The 19,427-nt window shown below is 50.7% G+C and overlaps 1 protein-coding gene across 1 annotated transcript in view; it reads left to right on the top strand.

Annotated features, from left to right (window-relative positions):
• Positions 1-1,770: 1,770 nt before the first annotated feature.
• The window catches only part of CHRDL2 (chordin like 2), a 34,559-nt gene continuing 16,902 nt past the window's right edge, over positions 1,771-19,427 (top strand). Inside the window, exons 1-3 of the mRNA XM_068989122.1 lie at positions 1,771-1,852; positions 12,995-13,107; positions 18,102-18,195. Coding sequence (XP_068845223.1) covers positions 1,771-1,852; positions 12,995-13,107; positions 18,102-18,195 — 289 coding nt within the window. The remainder of the gene's footprint in view (positions 1,853-12,994; positions 13,108-18,101; positions 18,196-19,427) is intronic.

Genomic DNA, 19,427 nt, shown 5'->3' with positions numbered 1-19,427 from the left:
GGATGTGGTTCAATATCCCTTCTGTCTTATCTCTTACTCTTCCCAGTCTGCTCCCCTCCAACATTTACTGAATTTCCAGCAGCTCTGAAAGAAGTTCCCCTGGGGAGGAAGTTGAGGTCCAAAATGGGGATGGATGAACTTACCCAGGACATTCAAGCAAGCTAGGGAGAGAGCCAGGACAGGGGCCCTGTCCTTTTGAGTTCAGAGTTTGAGCGTTTCTTGTCTGGACAGAGCTGGTGGTTCTCTTCTCCAGTTCGGTTCAGTTCAGTCACTCAGTCATGTCCGACTCCTCTTAGGTCCTATTAATTCATACACTCATTTACCACGAGGTATGGGGCACCAAGGATGGGCTGAGGTGGGGGGCTCCAGGGCCTTGCCCCCACCCCGACCCCATCAATTTCAGGTAAGAAAGACAATGCTTCCACCTAAGGCACTTACTCAAGAGGATTGATATGACCAACCCTCTCAGAAAGGTGCAGGCCCTACCTGCCGAGGCAAAGGAAAGACTGAGTCCTGCTTCTGGAGTGCCAGGGTGGGGTGGGAGGGAGCAGAAGATTCGCAGAGGAAGGGCCAGGGATCCCGCATGGTCCCTCTAGATTCGGGGATAACTGATCCGAGCATTCCAGGCGCCTGGAATTCGGACCCCTTCTCTTCGAGATCTGAGTGCTTTGACGTGCTCATCCCACGTGCGAAACAATTGTGGGAAGACATTAAAAACATTAAAAGATACTTAAGATACTAAGGTCCCCATTTTAGCATGGGGATCTGGGAAACAGACTCAGGTGGAGTGGCCAAGACAATTAAGAACAGCAAGTGTCCCGATTTCATCCAGAGGCGGGGTTCTGTGCAAGCACCGTCGAATTCCCTCACCTGAGCGCCTCTCGGTTCCACAGCCCGCTTCACCTCTCCGACCCCGACATCTCTCTCTTCCCCACCCGAAAGTTTCCAACAGGGTTCAGTCCTCCTGGGCTCAGGGCGCCGCGGGGAGTCAGGGGTTAAAACCCGTGGCCCGGGTGGCTCCTTCCCCCTCCCCAGCCCCCTCGCCTCCTCTCGGCGCGGCGCCTGGAGCGTCTGTCCCAGAGACCGGCACGAGAGAGGAGGGGGAAAGTGGGCCTGTTTCTCGGGTGGCCAATCCACCGAGCCCGCGGTGCCCCAGAGGAGGCGCCAGGGCTAGGCCAGCGCCAGGCCGGGGCTGCCTGCTTCCCGCGGCAAAGTACAAATGCGCCCGAGCGCGGCGCCTGGCGCCCTTGGCGTGCACAGCCGGCCCGCGCACAGCCTCCCCCCGTGGCCGCCGCGCCGTCGCCGCCGCGGGTACCGCCGCGCCGCCGGGCTCCAGGACCCGGCAGCCCGACCCCGAGCTCTGCGAGCAGGGGGCGCCGGCCGCTTCTAGCCCGCACGCCCGGAGCAGCCCGCCGGCCCCGCGCGCCTGGCCCAACGCTGCGCGCTCGGCGGACTCCGGTCCCCCCTCTCCCGTCTTTCTTCTCCTCCCCTCCCTCTCACCTTCTCCTTCACTTTAATTGCTTTCCGCTCTTGCATACCTTCCTGTGTCCCTCCAACCCTTTTTGCTTTCCACCTTCCTCCTATTCCACCTTGGACCTCCCTTTTTGTCCTCACCACCTTCTTCTCAACCCTTCTCTGAATCTCTAACCCTAACCCTCCCCGGGTCTGTGGATTGCTTTGTGCCCCTGGGCGTCGGTGTCCCCCTCATCTCACTTTCCCCCAAGTCCCCTCCCGGCTCAGCGCTTGAGGGCCTGGCCCTGGGGAAGAAGGATGGTTCCCGAGGTAAGGGTCCTCTCCTCCTTGCTGGGACTCGCGCTGCTCTGGTTCCCCTTGGACTCCCACGCACGAGCCCGTAAGTAGCGGAGTGGGTGTGCTGGGTGGCAGAAGAGGGGACCCTCGGGATGTACTGGAAAGTGCCGGGACTTGGAACCCCAGACTGTTCTGACAGCCATCCAGGGAGCACCTGTGCCGGGAGGGTGGCGGCTTCTCTGCGGACCAGTTCGGGCTGACCAGACTGGGGGGAACTCGGCAAGACTCAGAGCCAAGGGGGCTGCGGCCACGGACCCGAGGGCGAGGGACCTGAGAGCGGTGGGAGAGAGGGCAGGGCACGGTGCTTCTTCTGGAGGAGCGGGGGATGCTTACTCCTAGCAGAGAGTCTGGCATGTTTGGCAGCAAGTGTGTGATGATGAAGTTATTGCATTTAAAGAGAGCCGGCGGAAAGAAAGAAGAGTTAACTAGGAGGACTTTCCCATTGCTTTTCTCTTTTGAGGCTTACAACACTCCGGTCAGGTGGGTATTATCATTTGCATTTTACAGATGAGAAAACTTAGACTGAGAGAGGAAGAAACTTGCTCACTGTTGACAGAGCTAGTGAGCCATCCGAAGCCAGAACCCTTTAATTCCCAATCTGATGCTTTCCCCCCAGTCCCACAGCACCTGGAAGGAACTCTGATTTTGAGCTGTGACACTGGGAGGCAGCAGGGCACAGGGAGATAGACCAGGGTCTTCATTATCCCAGATCTGCTGACCACCAGCTGGTAGGAGGCAGATATGTCTCTGAGCCTCAGTTTCCTAATCTATAAAATGGGAGTGAAAATCCCAGGACTGTTCTGAGGATTCAACTGAAGAAAACATGGAAAGCAACCAGCACCAGCAACTAGCTGGTCCATGGTAGGTTCTCGAAACACACGTTCCCTAAATCATGTTTTTCCACTTGTACACAGTGTAACCTCAGTCAGTTGATATCAACTCTCTGAACCTCAATTTCCTCACTCTTTCCACGGTAGGCTGGTGGCAGACCTCCTACCCATCTTTTGACCCTCTCTTGGAAGGCTGGGAGGGTGAAGAACAAAACCAAAGATTCTCTTAAAAAGAAGGAAGCGTCTTAGTGTAAATGCACACATACCCAGTAAAGAGACCAAGGCCCAGCACGGGCAGTGGTCCGCCCCAGGTTACGCCGGGTGCAGCCTGGGATGAAACCCCATTTTCCCAGCCTAGAGCACGTTCCTCTTCACAGCTCAGCTCCTCCATCTCTGCCTTCTTTTGCACATGACTTTCTGGAGCCAGCATTGCTGGGTATTGTTTCATTCCTGTCTCTGATCATCAGGGCAGGCTGCATGTCTGTTTGTCTCTGGGCGGCCACCAGCATGAGATTCACAGAAGTCCTTAGTAACAAGTCCTAAAAAGAGCCCAGTGTTAGTTCCAGTCCTGGCTCTGCCTCTTGGTAGCTGTGTGGCTTTTTGGAAGTGACAGCCTCTCTGAGCCTCACTTTCGGCATCTAAGACACACACTCACCTGAAGGCTTCTTGGGAGGATTAGAGGAGATGACTGTTAAGTGCCCAGCACAATGCCTACTGCTCTGTCCGTGTCTCTTCCTCCTCCCTGAGGCCTGGAGGTTTCCTCCCAACACCTTCTCGTTGCTTCGTAAAAGAGAGAATTAGCACAGGATGCCCTTAATGCCTGCCTTCCTTCCACTTGGCACATGGTTCTTAACCCCCAGATTTCATTGCCCTGGATGCATCTTTGAAAGATGGCCTAGAATCATCTTTATGCAGATTGCTCATATCCTCCCCACACCTCTCCTCCTTGCTGCCCAGAGCCTGTCAGCCCTCTACAGCCTAGCTTAGGTCACACCTCTTCCAGCAAACTCTCCCTGCCACCTGATCCACTCTGATCTTCCCTCCTCTGTGCTTCCACTCTTTGGGCCATACTGCTCACTAGGTGCTGCCAGTATTCCATCTCCCCTAGACTGGAGCCTAGTTACCGACATGCAAGAAAAACCTTGGAGCAGAATTGTTGAGTTAAGGTGACATGGAGGTAGTCAAAGGGGTGTAAGATGCTGCGATTTCAAAGCTGAAAGAACTTTTGAAAGTCTTCTGTTTCTACCCCTCAGTGTACCAATCCTTACAGTTAAACCGAAGCCCAGAAAGGGCAAGTGACTTGCCCAAGGTCACACAGCAAATTTATTAAAGAAAAGAACAGAGACCTGGATCCTAGTCCCTGATTTATCACTGACTGGTTGTGTGAATTAGGACAAATCATTTCCTTCTTTGAGCCTTATTCTGTGTAATGCTAATAACCTATGAATCTAGAAACAATCCTATAGTCATTTGCTAAGGTCTTGTTTGAAGGTCTCCTGTGAAGGCCCTCACTGGAGAAGGAAATGGCAACCCACTCCAGTGTTCTTGCCTGGAGAATCCCAGGGACGGGGGAGCCTGGTGGGCTGCTGTCTCTGGGGTCGCACAGAGTCGGACAAGACTGAAGTAACTTAGCATCAGCAGCAAGGTCTTGTTTGAAGGTCCCCTGTGAAGGTCCTCATCTTATTTTAGTAAGTTTAGTTAGTAAGATCTGGAGCCTATTGTAAGTAAGAAACCTCCTGATGACATCTTAGGTGCTTTTAGAAGTTGTACCCACAGATAGAAATTCTCAAACCCTGTGATGTCTGATTCCTGAGATGGCCCCATCCTGCAGAATGTGTAGGGCCTGTGAACATGTATGGCAGCTTGCTCATTAGTTTAAAGTGTAAGGGTATTCAAGCAAAGGTTATTCTCTCCTTGGCTCTATTTCCAGCCACAGATTGAGCCTTGATCCCAGCCCAGACTGAGTCTCAACTCCAGCCACAGACTGAGCTCTAATCCTCAGACGCTACTATGGATCAAGCCCCATTTCCATTCCCACCTAGAGCCCTTAGCCAGGGTGAGCCCCTGATCTGGTCGCTCGCCAGTGCAGTCCCAGGCTGAGCCACATGCGTGTATGACGTCAGTCACGTTGGGCACCCATCCCCACTTCTGTCTGTGGAATGAGAACCCGCCCAGTTCCTTGACTCCCTCTCCAGTGTTCTCTCCTCTGTCAGCTCCTCTTCTTTGTGCTCTTCCTTTGCCAACTGTACCCCCTCTCCTAACTTCCCCCCCCCCACTTTAAGGTGTACAGCTGCTTCTGTCTTTTCATCTCTCCCTCCATCCAATCCTGACTTCAGGAGAGAGTTGGTTATCAGGCAAAACCACCAGCTCTTCTACTTCCAAGGTTTATGTATACTATGGGAATCAAAGTTTTTGGTCCCAGGTGACAAAACCTCAGACCCCAGAGGCAGGGTGGGGCAGGAAAGGAGCTTCCCTGCTATGACATGGTACAGATGGAGTCAGAAGGTCAGGGCTCCGGTCCTGGCTCTGCCTCCAGTTCCAACTGTGACCCACGGCAGGTCGCCTTTGTCTGCCCTTGACTTTTCCCAGCTGTAGAGCAAGACGGTGGGAGTCAAACAGATAATCTTTGAGGACCTTTCCAGCTTTAACATCTCATGATTCTAAGACCTAAAGATGCTATTGCCTTGGTTCAGGGTCTGCTCTGGCTTTTGGAAAAGGGAATTGGGGGAGTGTGGGTCTGCAGCCTGGTACCCTTGCCCTCCAAGGAGGAGTGGATAGACAGACATCCACTGAGAATCAGGCACCAACAGAAAGGGCCTAGAGGGCCTGGGACAGTGGGTACAGAGGGCTGACATCTGGCTCCAGTCAGACCCCTCTCTGCCTCTATCTAGAGGTTCTGCACCTCTCTCCCACCAGTAGAGGTCTCTGTCTCACTCACTCGCTTGCAGGCTGTCGAGCAGACAGAGCTGGGCAGCAGCTGTGCAGTTGTTCCAGCTGTTGCACCTGTTCCAGGGCTGGCCTCTCAAGTTCCCCTAGCCGCCGGCCATGGCACCAGGCTCTGGGAGAGAGACTTTGAATCCTTGGACTCCAAAAGAAGAGGACTGGCATGCGAGCAGTGCTGCTGGAAGGTGCAATGCAGAGGTCATTGCCAGCATCCCTCTGCCTCTGGGCAGGATCTCATCCCAGAGAAGCCTGTTTCATACTCTTTTACCCATATTTATAGTCAGGATTCTTCCTTTATCTCAGCTAAATCCTTCCGTTTGCAATTCAAACCCATTTCTTCCGATCCTGTCCCTTAGGGGATGGGCATTCCTATGAGAAGCCCCCACCTCCCTGGATCTGAAGACTGGCATTGGAGTTCATGCTGGCAAAAATGAATTATCTTAGACCAGGCTCAGGCTCTCTTTGGAACTGTGTCCACATCTGTAAAATAGGGGATTGGACATAATCTCTCAATCCCTAACTTTCTAAGATTTTGTGTGTTAGTCACTCAGTGTGTCCAACTCCTTGCGACCCCATGGACTTAGCCTGCCAGGCTCCTCTGTCCATGGAACTCTCCAGGCAAGAATACTGGAGTGGGTTGCCATTTCCTTCTCCTTCTAAGATTTCTTGAACCGATAAATGTATTAATACATGTCCATGGAAGAAGAGAATGTAAAAAGAGAATGTAAATGTAAATAGTTTCTTCTCTACCCACTGACCCTTGCCAGGCAACTGAGCTGTCTTTCCTGGTTTGCTGACTCTCTCCTTTAAGGTCCTTCTATGCTCCTGAACATTTGTCATGTGCCAGATAAGAATTCAGGTTCAGAGAAGCCAGGGTCCTTTCCCTAGACCGCACAGCTCATCCACTGAGGAGCCGAGGTTTTTACTTCTGATTCCCTTAGGAGGCCTCCCTCATTGAGTGCCAGTACCCAGCACAGAGCTTATGTCTCAGAGAGGAGCAAGTTTGTTGGTGTGAAAGGGAACTATAAATAAATAAAGTACAGCAGCGTGGGCATGAGGGAAGAAATGTAAACGTTCTCACATCCCCATGCAGGCTGGCTCACTCAGGTTTCCTGAGTTCTTGCAGGCTAGGGTCAAGCCAGTCGCAGTTCCAGCCCCAGGTCCACCTGGTGCCCTTCTCTTGGTCTCATCCTGCCTGTTCTGCAGCCCGGAATATTCTTGCTGTCTTTTCTGCCTCCTCTTGGAAGAATTCCCAGCAACACTACCCACTCCTGACTACTCCTTAAGAGATCTTAAGAGATCTTAAAAGACCATGAGAGTCTCAAGGCAGACTGTTGGGATGACCTTGGATGGGACAGCTTGGAAATTTGGACTTACATGTGAAGATCATGAAATCACTCAGCCTCATACCTTCCTGGGCTCCTGGCTTTTTTGTGCATAATGTTTGGTGAATAGTTTAGGAGTTCAGATGATGGGAACTGGAAAGGGGAGGTCCAGAGCCAATTTCTGTTAGGCGGCAAGGTCAAAGTGCCCAAAGAGATTTGGCTCTTCTGTCACAAAATGAAGTTTTCTTTTTGTTGAAGCAGGAGGTTTCCAAGATGAAGGACCAGCAATCGCCTCCTCCTCCAGAACCTCCCTTAACTCCATTCTTTCATCCCACATTCATTTACCAAGCGCGGATTCTGTGTAGGCTCTGCACAGAACACTGGGGATACAGAAATGTATGCCATTGGCCCTTGCTCTCAAGAGACTCACAGTTTAGTAAGGAAGAGAAGTCCATTCAAAAAGTACTTCTAACCTAGTATGATGCAAATTGTGGCAGAGGGCTGAACTCAGTCTGTAGGACTGCCAGAAAGGACTGGCAAGTGTCCTGGGAGTTTGGGATGGCTTCACAGGATGGCATTTAAACAGGCTTTGGAGGATGAGGAGCTGGTCCAACATTGGAGATGGAGAATCACATTCTAGGTGAAGAAAGAGCATGGGTTAAAAAGGTACAGAAGCATGAAGGAGCAAGGGTAGGGGCTGGGTGGGGATGGGAAGAGTGAGAAATTTAGCAGGAGGATGTGAGGCTTAAAAAAGGGCCACCACAGAGAGTTCTGCTGAAAAAGCAGGTGGGAGCCTGCTCATCATAGGCTAGAGTGACGTGATAACACTATGACAGATAGCAGAGTCTGTCTGATAAACGTGAGTGAAGTCATTCAGTCGTGTCCAACTCTTTGTGACCCCATGGACGGTAGCCTGCCAGGCTCCTCTGTCCATAGGATTTTCCAGGCAAGAGTACTGGAGTGGGTTGCCTTTCCTTCTCCAGGAGATCTTCCCAACCCAGGGATCGAACCCAGGTCTCCCACATTGTAGGCAGACGCTTTACCATCTGAGCCACCAGGGAAGAGCCCTGATAAACGTAGCGACCTTGAATTCAGATTAGGTCAACGAAATTCAATCATCAGGCTAGGTACAGAGATTCGGCTTTGGCCTAGCCAAGTGGGTGTTTCCTGCAGGGAGAGGAGCTAGCACCCAGCATACCCCAGCCACCTTCAGGGGACTACATGGACCACAGTCACTCCTGCCCCTGTGCCTTTGCATGCAACTTCTTCTCTGCCCGACTCCACCTCGTTAACTCCTTCCAGATCCAGTTCAGGCATCTGCTCAGGGAAGACTTCCCTGAAGATCCCGTGCTTCCACTGTTATGGCATTTGTCTGACTGTATGTATTATATCTATCTGTCTTCTTCATTAGGCTGTAGCTCCTTGAGGGTGGGCACTATGTCTTATTTAGGCATGTACCAGGTCCATGGGCACGTATAGCTTGCTATACAAAATGCTCAGTACATGAATAAAGGAACCAATGTTACTATTACTAATGATAATAAAACATCAAAATTAATGATAACATTTACTGCCTATGTGCTAAGAACTCCACATTCACTTGGTTATTCAGGCATGAAACCCCAGTCCCACCGTTGACTGCCCCTTCACCCTCTCCACCCTTATCAGTCTGTCTGAAAGCCTACCCACTGTACCTAGTAGGTAGTGCTCAAATCTGTATTTCTGTCCCCCAGCACTGCTTCTGCCTTGCTCCAGGTCAGCATGATCTCAGAAGAGATGACTGTAACAACCTCCTGTGGTCTCTCTGCCTCCAATCTTGAGATCTAGAATGTTTGGCCTTAGTGGCAGGTACCATGATGTTCTGGGTACCTGGGGTCTGCCCGTGGGATTCTGGGAGTAAAAAGAATAAACTATGAGAAACAGAAATTGTTAGGGTAATTTGGGGTTAGCAACAAGGTCTGCTTTTTCTCTCTTTGTTTTTAGTCTACCATTTGGCTGAGCATCTAATATGTAGCAGGCATTAGTCATATTATATATGTTATTTGACTTAATTCTGCAATAACCCCCAAAAGGTCAAGAATATTACTCCACCATTTGACAAATATGGAAACTGGGGCCCGAAGTGTTTAAATAGCTTGTCTAAATGCATGTCGCAAATAAAGCCAAATTCAGTTGGAACCCCAGCCTATCTGACTCTGAAGTCAGAGTCTGGGGACTATATACACACTGGGTGAGGGGTATGAGACCTGTCCCTGTTCTTCTCTGTCTCTCTAAAGTCTAGAACAGCTCCAGTCATCCTCCTCAAGCAAAAACTTCCTCCACTAATGTCTTCCTGGATTAGACATCACTGCTGGAGGCCATTAACTCCTTAAGTCCCCTGAAAGAAGGAGCAATTGGTCCCCAAGTTGGAGACAGAGATGATGGGTGGTCTGAGATGTGGTGGCGGGGTGCCAGGGCCGGAGTGGGAAGGCCACAGAGGACCACAGAAAGGAGATGAGAAGGGAGGCGATGTGAGAAACAGACTTTGCTCCTTCTCTGTGTCTCTCAGGATCGGCTGCACTGACTGCCTGGGCCTCATCCTACCCTGTTTGGAGCCCCTGCGAGCCTAGGTGTACAGAACCATCAACATATCCTGAATCATGGAAGCCTGAGTGATCAAATCTTAGAATCACAACATCATGCAGTTCTAGAAGCTTTGTTGTCTCATGATATGTAGGCTCTCAGAAGCTTGGAATTCTCAAATCTTAAGTCTTAGAAACTTAGAACCTTAGAGTCTTAGAATGTTGACATCAAGGATTCATAAACTATCTGTACAGAAAACCTGTGAAGATCAGAGTTCATGCCCACTCCTTATTTTGAAGATGGGAAAGTGAGGCCCAGAGAAGGGAAGCAAGAGTCTTCCTCAGCATCACACAGTGAATTCGTGGCATAAGGAGCTACAGCCCCTTACCAGCCAAGTGCAGGGATGGGGCGAGTGCCAGAGCTGCACGACAGAGGCAGCCTGCAGTCTTGCCAGTTCCTTCTCCTGCCTGGTTTTGGTGTGGCCTTGGGCACTCACCTCCCTAGAAAAAGAGGGAGCTCCAGGCAATGCCACCCTTCCTTGTGCTTCTCACCTTGGAGGGCGTGGTGAGGTGGGAATTGTAGCTCCTGGGGTTGAGGGACAGTTTGCCAGGCCCCCCATATTCTTAGCTGCTGCCAGGTCCATCAGTGGGGGGCAGGCGCCTCCTGACCTGGGCATGGGCTGATACATTCTCTCTGTCTTCATGCTCTAAGCAGGCGAGGGGATGGAGTGGGGGTGCCAGCTGGCACAGGGGCCAGGCTGCAGGGAAGATGGAACAAGATTTCTTCAACAGCAAGGCTAAGTCCTAAGGCCGCAGCAGTGTTGCAATTGCGCCCTTTCCTGGTCGGGGGAGGGGACTGAGAAAGAAAGACATTATTCAATCCTTGGAGAGTTGGGCTGGCTCTGACAAGCACCCCAGCTGGGCCTGTGTCCTGCCCTCTTTGCCAGCGGAGGCTGAGAGATAAACACAGCTCATTTGATACGGGCCAGCCGGGGCCTTGCTGGGAATGGGATCTGCTGTCTGATCCCCCCTCTACTTTGTGGGGCTGGGGAGCAGATGGGGCAAACCAAGCCGTGGTCCCCAGTGGCCACTGAAGCACAGACCCTGAGGGCGTCATGGCCATGGCCTCAAATCTTTGTTCTGGGAAACCCAAGAGACACAACAGAAGCAGTGCAGGGAGCTGAGGAGGCTGCTCTCAGCTTCTCACAAAGGCAGCTTTCTAAAGGTTAAGAATGGCCCTTAGCTCCTGTCCTCCATTCCAGCCCACCCTCAACGTGGAGGGGGAATTCCTGTCTCGAGGGCGAGCGGCTCCTGCTACTGTACTGCTTCCGATGCTCTGCGATTCTGCAGAGTTTAGGCGTCTAGGAGAATGATTCAGAAAGTGTGAGACTCTAGAAAGTGTGCAGGACGGAGGCATGGAGAGCAACCTCTGGATTCTAGATTAATAGAGGACCAAGAAAAAAAAAAACTCCAGTACTTTGGCCACCTCATGCGAAGAGTTGACTCACTGGAAAAGACCCTGATGCTGGGAGGGATTGGGGGCAGGAGGAGAAGGGGATGACAGAGGATGAGGTGGCTGGATGGCATCACCGACTCGATGGACATGAGTTTGAGTGAACTCTGGGAGTTGGTGATGGACAGGGAGGCCTGGGGTGCTGCAATTCATGGGGTCGCAATGAGTGGGACACGACTGAGTGACTGAACTGAACTGAACTGAACTGAAGAAAAAAAATTTGGGAAAGGGGGATGGTGGCCAGTGCGGACAAGAAACCTCTAGGCCCTGAGTTTGAGCCAAAAACCGTAGCAGGTGAGGTGGACTGCAGGGAAGTCTGCTTGGGAGCATGGGGTCCTGGGTTCAAATCGATAGCTGGGTGGCCTCAGGCAAGTCAACTTGGTCTTTGCGGCTCCTCAGTTTTCTCATCTAGTTTTCTTACAATTAACAATGGTAAGTAACAATCCCCCCCCCCCCAAAAAAAACAATCCCAGTGACCCTGCAAGAGTGCCTTATCCTCTTGAATCTGGAACAGATGATAATGCCCATCCAACAGGGTCATTGTTACCATAATCGTCATAATTATAGCATTCAACTATGTGTCAGGAACTGGGCTAAGTGAGTGTTTTCCAAGCATTATCCAATTTAATTGTCAAAACATTGATGCTAATAAGATAAGTAATTTATATAAATAGAATATCATTGATAAACATTGGTTCCTTTCTCCAAATTTCAATCTCATTTAATTTAGTATGTCTTTATGGACACTTAGCTTGTTCTGGGCTTTCCAGATTCCCCCCTAAAAGAGCTTAGATTATTCTTTATGTAATGGAGAGTTTTTTGTAGAATGATAGCATCCCTTCTCTGCTGTAAAAATCACGAGGTACCTGTATGCAGGAGGGTTGGCAAGGGATAGGGCCATAGGCAGAGCAGCAGGGCAAGGAGGCCTCAGCCCCCAACACGGAGCCCTGACCTGGGGCTGAGCTGGTGAGGGGTGAGGACGCGAGATTCAGGACAGAGCTCAAAAGACTGGGCAACTGACTGGCTATGAAAGGACAGAGGGGTGGAGGTCTCAAGAAATCAGGATTGCAGGAGAGATACTTAACCCACATAAGGAAATAAACTATTTCAATCATTCTTAAAAGCATTCATCCACATATTGACAACATATCAATATGACAACATATCAACATATCAATTGCTTGTATCAGTTGTAAATCATTTGTAAATATCATTTGTAAATCATTACAAAACAATCAATTGATGTGCAAGTCGTAGTACCATTGACCATTTTTAAGGATATTTTAAAAGTCAGTTTTGTAACAGCCTTTCACTGGGCAGCACTTTGTTTTCCTGATTCAAACACTTAACGATCAGAGCTCACTGAGATATAGGGACACAGCATAGTATGAAAGCAGGAAAGCTGCTGTCAGTAGCTTTATTCGAAAGATATATCTGTGGCCCAGAGTGTGTGTGTGTGTCTGTGTGTGCGTGCATAGGCAGGTGAGCAGCAGGGGGCAAGAGAGGATGGTGCAGAGATGTAGTAAATGAATAAGCCAAATGGGACAAAGGAAAGGGAAGCAAGCGTGACTGTGAGAGCAGAAGGAGCCCTGCTCTGAGAGTCAAGAGACTCCGGGTGTCATCCTTGCTCCATGACTGACTTCCTGTGTGTCCTAAGAGGTATAGTCTGGCCTCTCTGGGCCTCAGATTATTCATCTAATTATAATAACTAACATTTCTACCACAATTTAAATCTGTAAAAAGCGTGTTCACTGCTTGATCCTCTAACCACTCTGTGAGAGAAGTGTCAAAGTTCGGAGAGGGCCAGTGACATGCCCAGAGTCACACAGCCAGTCAAGCTGATACTGAAACTCAGTCATTCTGGCCCCCTGACTAGGAGAGCATGTCCTATGGATTCTCTTTTGCTTGAGTGTTCCGATGACATCCTTCCTAGAGCCAGAACGAAGGAGGGATGAAGCAGGGACTCCGGGCTGGAGCCTCCTGGGACTCACAAAGTACTGGTTGGTTTGCCAGGCCCAGACATGTTCTGCCTTTTCCATGGGAAGAGATACTCCCCCGGCGAGAGCTGGCACCCCTACCTGGAGCCTCAGGGTCTGATGTACTGCCTCCGCTGCACTTGCTCCGAGGTAGGTTCCTCTGGCCTCATGTGACGGTATGTCTGGGAGACTGAGGGAAAGAGGACAGCCTGACTTTGGAGTGGAGGGTACTCTGGAAACAGGCCCCCATAGAACTGGGATCTGTCGGCAGCAGCTGAGGGACTTGGGGCCACACCACTTCACTACTGAGTACTCAGGCATGGGCATACAGGCCTACTGTGGGCCTCCCAAGAGAAATTGCGCAGTGAATCAGTGGCTAGGCTGGGAATGAGCACACGGACCTCCCCTCTCTCACCCAGCCTTCTTTCCTGCTGCCACCAACCTCCCGTGCCTACACAGCAGAAGGCAGAGCCTTCCTGACCTGACCCCCTAATCCTTCCTTTCCTCCTGCTTTCTCCTCCAGTGGCCTTTCTTGCCGCCCAGCCTTAGGATGCATGTCCCAGTGCCGCTGGTCTAAATGTTCGTTCTTTCCAACTTTGCACAAATGCCACCTCCACCAATAGCTTTACCTGATCACCTGAAAGTATTTTCTTCTTCTGGGAGGCCACATAAGTTTCTCTGTCCCTTTCTCCTGATCACTGTCAACCAAGTACAATGGTTGTCTGTCTGTCAGTTACTGCCCCTCCTCCATGGAGCTCTGGGAGCAGGTCTTCCTGGGTACTCACTCTTGCCCAGGTTGGGGACTTGCTGAAGGCTGTGCCAACTAGGGCAGAGACCAGATTTTTTTTAATTAATTTATTTTAATGGGAGACTAATTACTTTACAATATTGTAATGGTTTTTGCCATACATTGACATGAATCAGCCACAGGTATACATGTATTCCCCATCCTGAACCCCTCTCCCACCTCCCTCCCCATCCTATCCCTCAGGGTCATCCCAGTGCACCAGCCCTGAGCACCCTGAGAGACCAGATTTTTTTGTAAACCTCTGTCCTCCCAGCCCACCCCAACCCAGCACTCTCCACAGGACCTTGTATAGCCAACAAGGTGGGGTAAATGAAACTCGTATGGGCTCCAGAATTCTCAGGCCAGGTGTGGGGCTAGAGGATGGAGAAGGAGAGAGTGATTGAGGAGGCTTGGATCCCCTTGGCCCTGGCTCAGCTGCCGGAGACCAGCCTCACTGGTGTGAAATCCAGAGCTCTGTCTGTCCAGGTGCTGGTGCTGGGGAGGGGGTACCTAGTCCCAGCTAGGGCCAGCCCCTTGGACCCCTCTTTCCCTGCACAGCCAAGGCTGTGAGAGCCTCCCTTGTTAAAACAGTCCTCAGGGTGGGAGCAGGGAAGACCTTCTGAGGAAACACCAGAAGGTGGAGGGGTGTGGGCCAGCCCCTCTCCTGACCCTGACCACGGGGGTCTTAGTCCTTTGGGGTCTTTTCCTCTGACTCCCAACTGCTTCTACCATGTTGGCCCCTGGTCAGACCTGATGCCAGTGGGAGCACAAACCCCAATCCCTGCTTCCCCTTGGTTTCTTAGCACATCTGAGGCCAATCAGCCTTTTCAAAAAGAACTTTGTGAAATATAGCCAAAAAACAAGAAGGAAACCATAACAGAAAATTCCAGACATATCATGCGGTCCAGTTGACCAAGTCCAAGTTTTGTGATCAGTGGAGCTAATTCATTTCTCCCTCCCTGGAGTTCACACATACACAACTTCCTCACCCCAAGGGGCTGCAGCTGACATCCCCAAAATACACTCTGAATTCCTTCCTTCTTTCCATCATCATCACTTCCCCTAATCTAAGCCGCTTTCCTCTCTCACCTGGGCTGCTGTGTGAACATCCCAGTCTCCCTATACCCCTTTTCCCTTTTTTAAATATTTTTTGGTGTTGACCACTTTTAAGGTCTTTATCGAATTTGTTACAATATTGCTTCTGTTTTAGGGTTTTTGGTTTTTTGGCTGTGAGGCATGTGCTATCTCAGCTCCCCCCCAGTTAGGGATCAAACTCGCACCCCGGCATTAAAAGCAAAATCTTAACTCTTGGACTGCCAGGGAAACCCTCTTCCTGTGCCCTTTCTAATCTGTCCGCTGTATGGCAGCTCAAAGGATCTTTCCTGAACATAAAACTAATCATGTCATTCAGAAGCTCTTAAAACCCTTCAATAGCTTGTATTGCACCTAAAGAAAAATTCAAATTGCCCGCTGTGGGATCGACACTATCTGAACCATCTGATTTCTGCCTTGTTCTCCAACCTCATCTCCTACCTGCGTCAACGCTGCAAACTCATTCCAACTTGCTCCTCCACTCGGAATGTTCTTCCCCCAGATCTTCCCAGGAATGGTTCCTTCTCATCTCGCAGTGCACGACATAAAGTTACCTCCTTATGAGGCTTTCTCTACAGCCGTTTCTAAAACAGTCTAACCTTGTTAGCGCAATCACGTTACCCTGTTTTATTCCTGTTATAAATTTAACATCTGACATGATCTGGCTCCTACTTGTTTACTTTTTATAGTCTGTCTCCTCCGCTAGGATGGAAGCTCCGTGAGAGCAGAACTCTTGTCTCTTGCTCACTGTCCCCAGTGCAGAAGAGGACATGGCACCCAATTGCCATGCAGTAAACATGGAGTGAATGAATGAGGCCCTGTTCCCTCCACCTGAGGCATTTCCGGCATCACGGAAAGTGCACAGACCTACACAGTGCTCACCTGCTGTGTGTCTTAGGCAACCTCTCAGAGGCTCTTTTCTCATTTTGAAATCGTGAATAATAATACCTACCACTAGGGTTGTTGAGAGAATGCAGTGAGATAATACATTTCTATATAACATAATGCCTCTAGTATCCATTCAATAAATGCCCCTAATTATTAAAGGCCCATTTATTTTAGAGAGCCGGCAGCCCACCAGGTTCCCCCGTCCCTGGGATTCTCCAGGCAAGAACACTGGAATGGGTTGCCATTTCCTCCTCCAATGCATGAAAGTGAAAAGTGAAAGTGAAGTCACTCAGTCGTGTCCGACTCCTAGCAATCCTATGGACTGCATGCAGCCTACCAGGCTCCTCCGCCCATGGGATTTTCCAGGCAAGAGTACTGGAGTGGGGTGCCATTGCTTTCTCCGAATTATTCAAGGCCCATTTATTTTAGAGAGCCTATGATAGAGATGCTAAAATGTTCGAATTTATGAGTTACACTGCAGTGGTTAGATTTTTATGATTTTGCAACTGTACTCCTTATACTCACAAAATTTGTCTTGTAAAACCTGTTTTGGGGGGTAAGTTTGATAAAATCATTAGCCCTCGCTGATACACCTTAACGTTACATATTTGAAATCATCAGAACCACTTGAATGCTTCCTCCATGAAAGCTGTATCTTCAGTAGCTGGAATAGTACCTATACAAAATAGCTGCTTAATAAGCAGTTTTTATATAAATAAATAGAACCTCATTTTCTTCGATTAAAACAGAATAATGACTTAAAAATAAATAAATAAATGCCCCTAGTAGCCATTCCATAAATGGTAGTTATGATTTTCCTGAGAGATACCCTTTGACTGCAAGGCCTCATGCCTAGCCGCCACCACCACCTTTTGTGCCCTGGGTATTTCTACCTTACTTCCTGCTGCAGCTCACTCATCATCTCCATTCCTTGCCACCTTCAAGGCCAGAATCAAGAGACAGATTCTAACTCTTCAGATACCAAAGTTCCTTGCATTCTATCCCAGTTTCTCATCTGAAGGGCTCCATTCATGCTCTGGATGTTTATCCAGCACCCCTGGGTCCCAGGCCTCAGGAAGGCCACTTTTAGAGCTCAGACAGATTCTGTGGACTCTAGGATGCCCTTTAGCACTGATTAATCCTTGTGATCACCTCTGGCCATTTTAGGAAGCAGTGAGCCCAGAAGGACTAAGGCCTGGTCCAGGGTTCTCCATGGGGCAGGAAGCTGCTTTGGTAGAAGTGTTTTGGGGGCTCTCAGGTGGGCCAAGGGTCTGGAATGTCACTCGGCAACTTCAAAGTTTAAACAAAGCTGACTCCAGTTGACCAAGAAAGAGACCATCTCTCCCCCTGCTGGTTCTCATTCATTCACTCATTCAGACTTCAGCAGGCACTCGCTTGGAGCAAGGCCCCGTGCTGACAATTCCGAGATGAACATAATGAGGTTTTGTTGTTGTTCTGCTGAACAGAAGAGACAGATGTACTGTTACAACCCAGGGCAACACCTCTTAGAGCAGAAGGGGAAGGTGTGGGGTGCCTGAGACAGGCCGACAGACTGCCCGGGAAAGCTTCCAGGGGGGCCTCTCCCTCCAGCTCTTCCACGTCTGCCCGTTGTCCTGTGCACATTTCTCTGCCCCTTCTCTCTCCTTTGCTGTATTTGAAAAAGCCTAAGAACTTCAGGCCCTTCCTCTGGTTCCAGTCCCAAGGCTGTGTGTGGGATCACCCACACCTCTCTGAGACTTAGGGAGCAGATCACAGAGCCCTGAGTCTTCTCCACGTCCCTGTCACCTGCCTTCATGTGTCACAGTCCTGCATTAGCCACGAGGCTCAGATCCAGAGGTAAAAGAACAAAGCCTTGGAGTTAAGACAGCACAGTCAAGATCAATGTTGAGGGACTAATCTGGCAGTCCAGTGGTTGAGACTTGCAATGTAGGGGGTGTGGGTTCACCCCTGGGGACGCTAAGATCCCATGTACCTCAGGGTAAAAACCCAAAACATGAAACAGGAACAATGTTGTAACAAATTAAATAAAGACTTTTTAAATAGTCCATATGAAAAAAAATCTTTAAAAAAAGCCAATATCAAAATAACCCAAGTCTTTTACTCGGATTTCTCTCCTTAGTCCCTCACCACTAAGGGACACAAGATCTGTGCAAATCCAGGCACGTGGTGTGCTCCTCCTTGGTGGGAAGGAACATGGATGAGTGCGCCACACAAGTGAGCAGGCGGGAGGGAGACTGGACATGTGGAATTTGTCACTTTTATCCCACTGCAGGCTGAAAAGGAGTGCAGCGCCCCATAGTTAGGAGGGGGTTTGAGGAGAGGACAGTGGGAGGCAATGGCTCTTTGGAAGCAGGACTGACCCCTGTGTCCCCTTCAGAATGCCCACGTGAGCTGTTACCGCCTCCACTGCCCGCCTGTCCACTGCCCCCAGCCCGTGACTGAGCCGCAGCAGTGCTGTCCCCGCTGTGTGGGTGAGTGGCCTTGCGTCTGCCCCTGTGCCAGCCTCCCACCTGCCCAGTGGCCCTTGACCCACTCCTGACACACCCAGAGGAGGTCCCTGGAATGAGAAGGGCAGACTCCAGCCACCAGAGCTGCTGAGACCCCAAGGTGCTCACGGAATGCATCCTCCATTGATCCGTGAGGAGGGCTGGGGTGGCCACAGACTTCTCAGCCTTGAGTAGCTGTGCTTGGCAGGAGGAGGGAGGGAACGTGGGAAAGAGCTGAAGGAAAACAGGCGTGCTTGACCTCTTGATGGCACAAGTGGGCTTCGTTCTCTCAGGGGCTGGCCAAAGCCTGAGAGAGTGGATTTACCCTGTGTAAGTGAAGGTGAGTGAACTGGGGCTGGGAGGCCCTGCAGGGTGACCCCGGGGTTACCGCCTGGGGCTGGAAATGGCCACAGGAGTTGACTATGTGCTCTGAGACTCCTCCTGTGCTGTGGTTTAGAGGTTCTAATATGTGCCCCAATGCTAAATGTCCATGATTTTAAGAATCTACGAATAGCCTCTGAGACTGGGATTCCAGGAAGCAGAGGTAAGAGAGGAGAGAGGGGAGGTGATCTGAGAAGAAACTGACATAACCAAGGGGCAAATGAGGGGCAGTCAGCAGGGTGGCCAACTCAGAAGGCAGGAGGAGGACCCATGTTTAGTAACATCGAGAAGGTGATGAGGGGAGGGAGTCCCAGGCTGTAGCCTCAGCTCCAGACTCTGGAAGCACCTCTCTTGGGGGACTGGGGACCTGTGCGGAGTATGGGCGTAGGGGGGCTTCTATTCCAAGTGGGATCCCAGTAGGGATCTGACTGTGACTCCAGCTTGGGTCATGGTTTCCTGGCTCTGGGTTCACTGGGGAGCGGGATCTCTAGGCTTCATCCTGCCCAGTGAGGGGGCATCACACCTCCTCCCGGCTGAGGCTGACCGCAGGAGTCCTGACCGCTCCCTGCTGTGCCTCAGCCCAGCCCCCTTCTTTCTGCCATGCTCCTCACTCCCTCTTTCCCAACCTTGCCCCTTTGCCTGCCTTGTCTGCATATTCCTGAAAACTCACCTCAGCCATCGGCCCCTTCAGGAAGCCTTCCCTGACAGCCCTTCCCGGCTGAGTTAGGGGCGCCTCTTTTACGCTGCCACAACTTCTGTGTTCCCATCTCCCCTAGCCCAGACCATACCAGTGTCACTGCTTGGGGCCTGTCTCTCTACCCAGTGAGACCATCAGT

The sequence above is a fragment of the Capricornis sumatraensis genome, chromosome 16, assembly GCF_032405125.1.
Source record: "Capricornis sumatraensis isolate serow.1 chromosome 16, serow.2, whole genome shotgun sequence".
Classification (NCBI taxonomy): Eukaryota; Metazoa; Chordata; class Mammalia; order Artiodactyla; family Bovidae; genus Capricornis; species Capricornis sumatraensis.
Note: the sequence above shows the minus strand (reverse complement) of the source record. Positions and strands in the feature narration are given on the sequence as shown.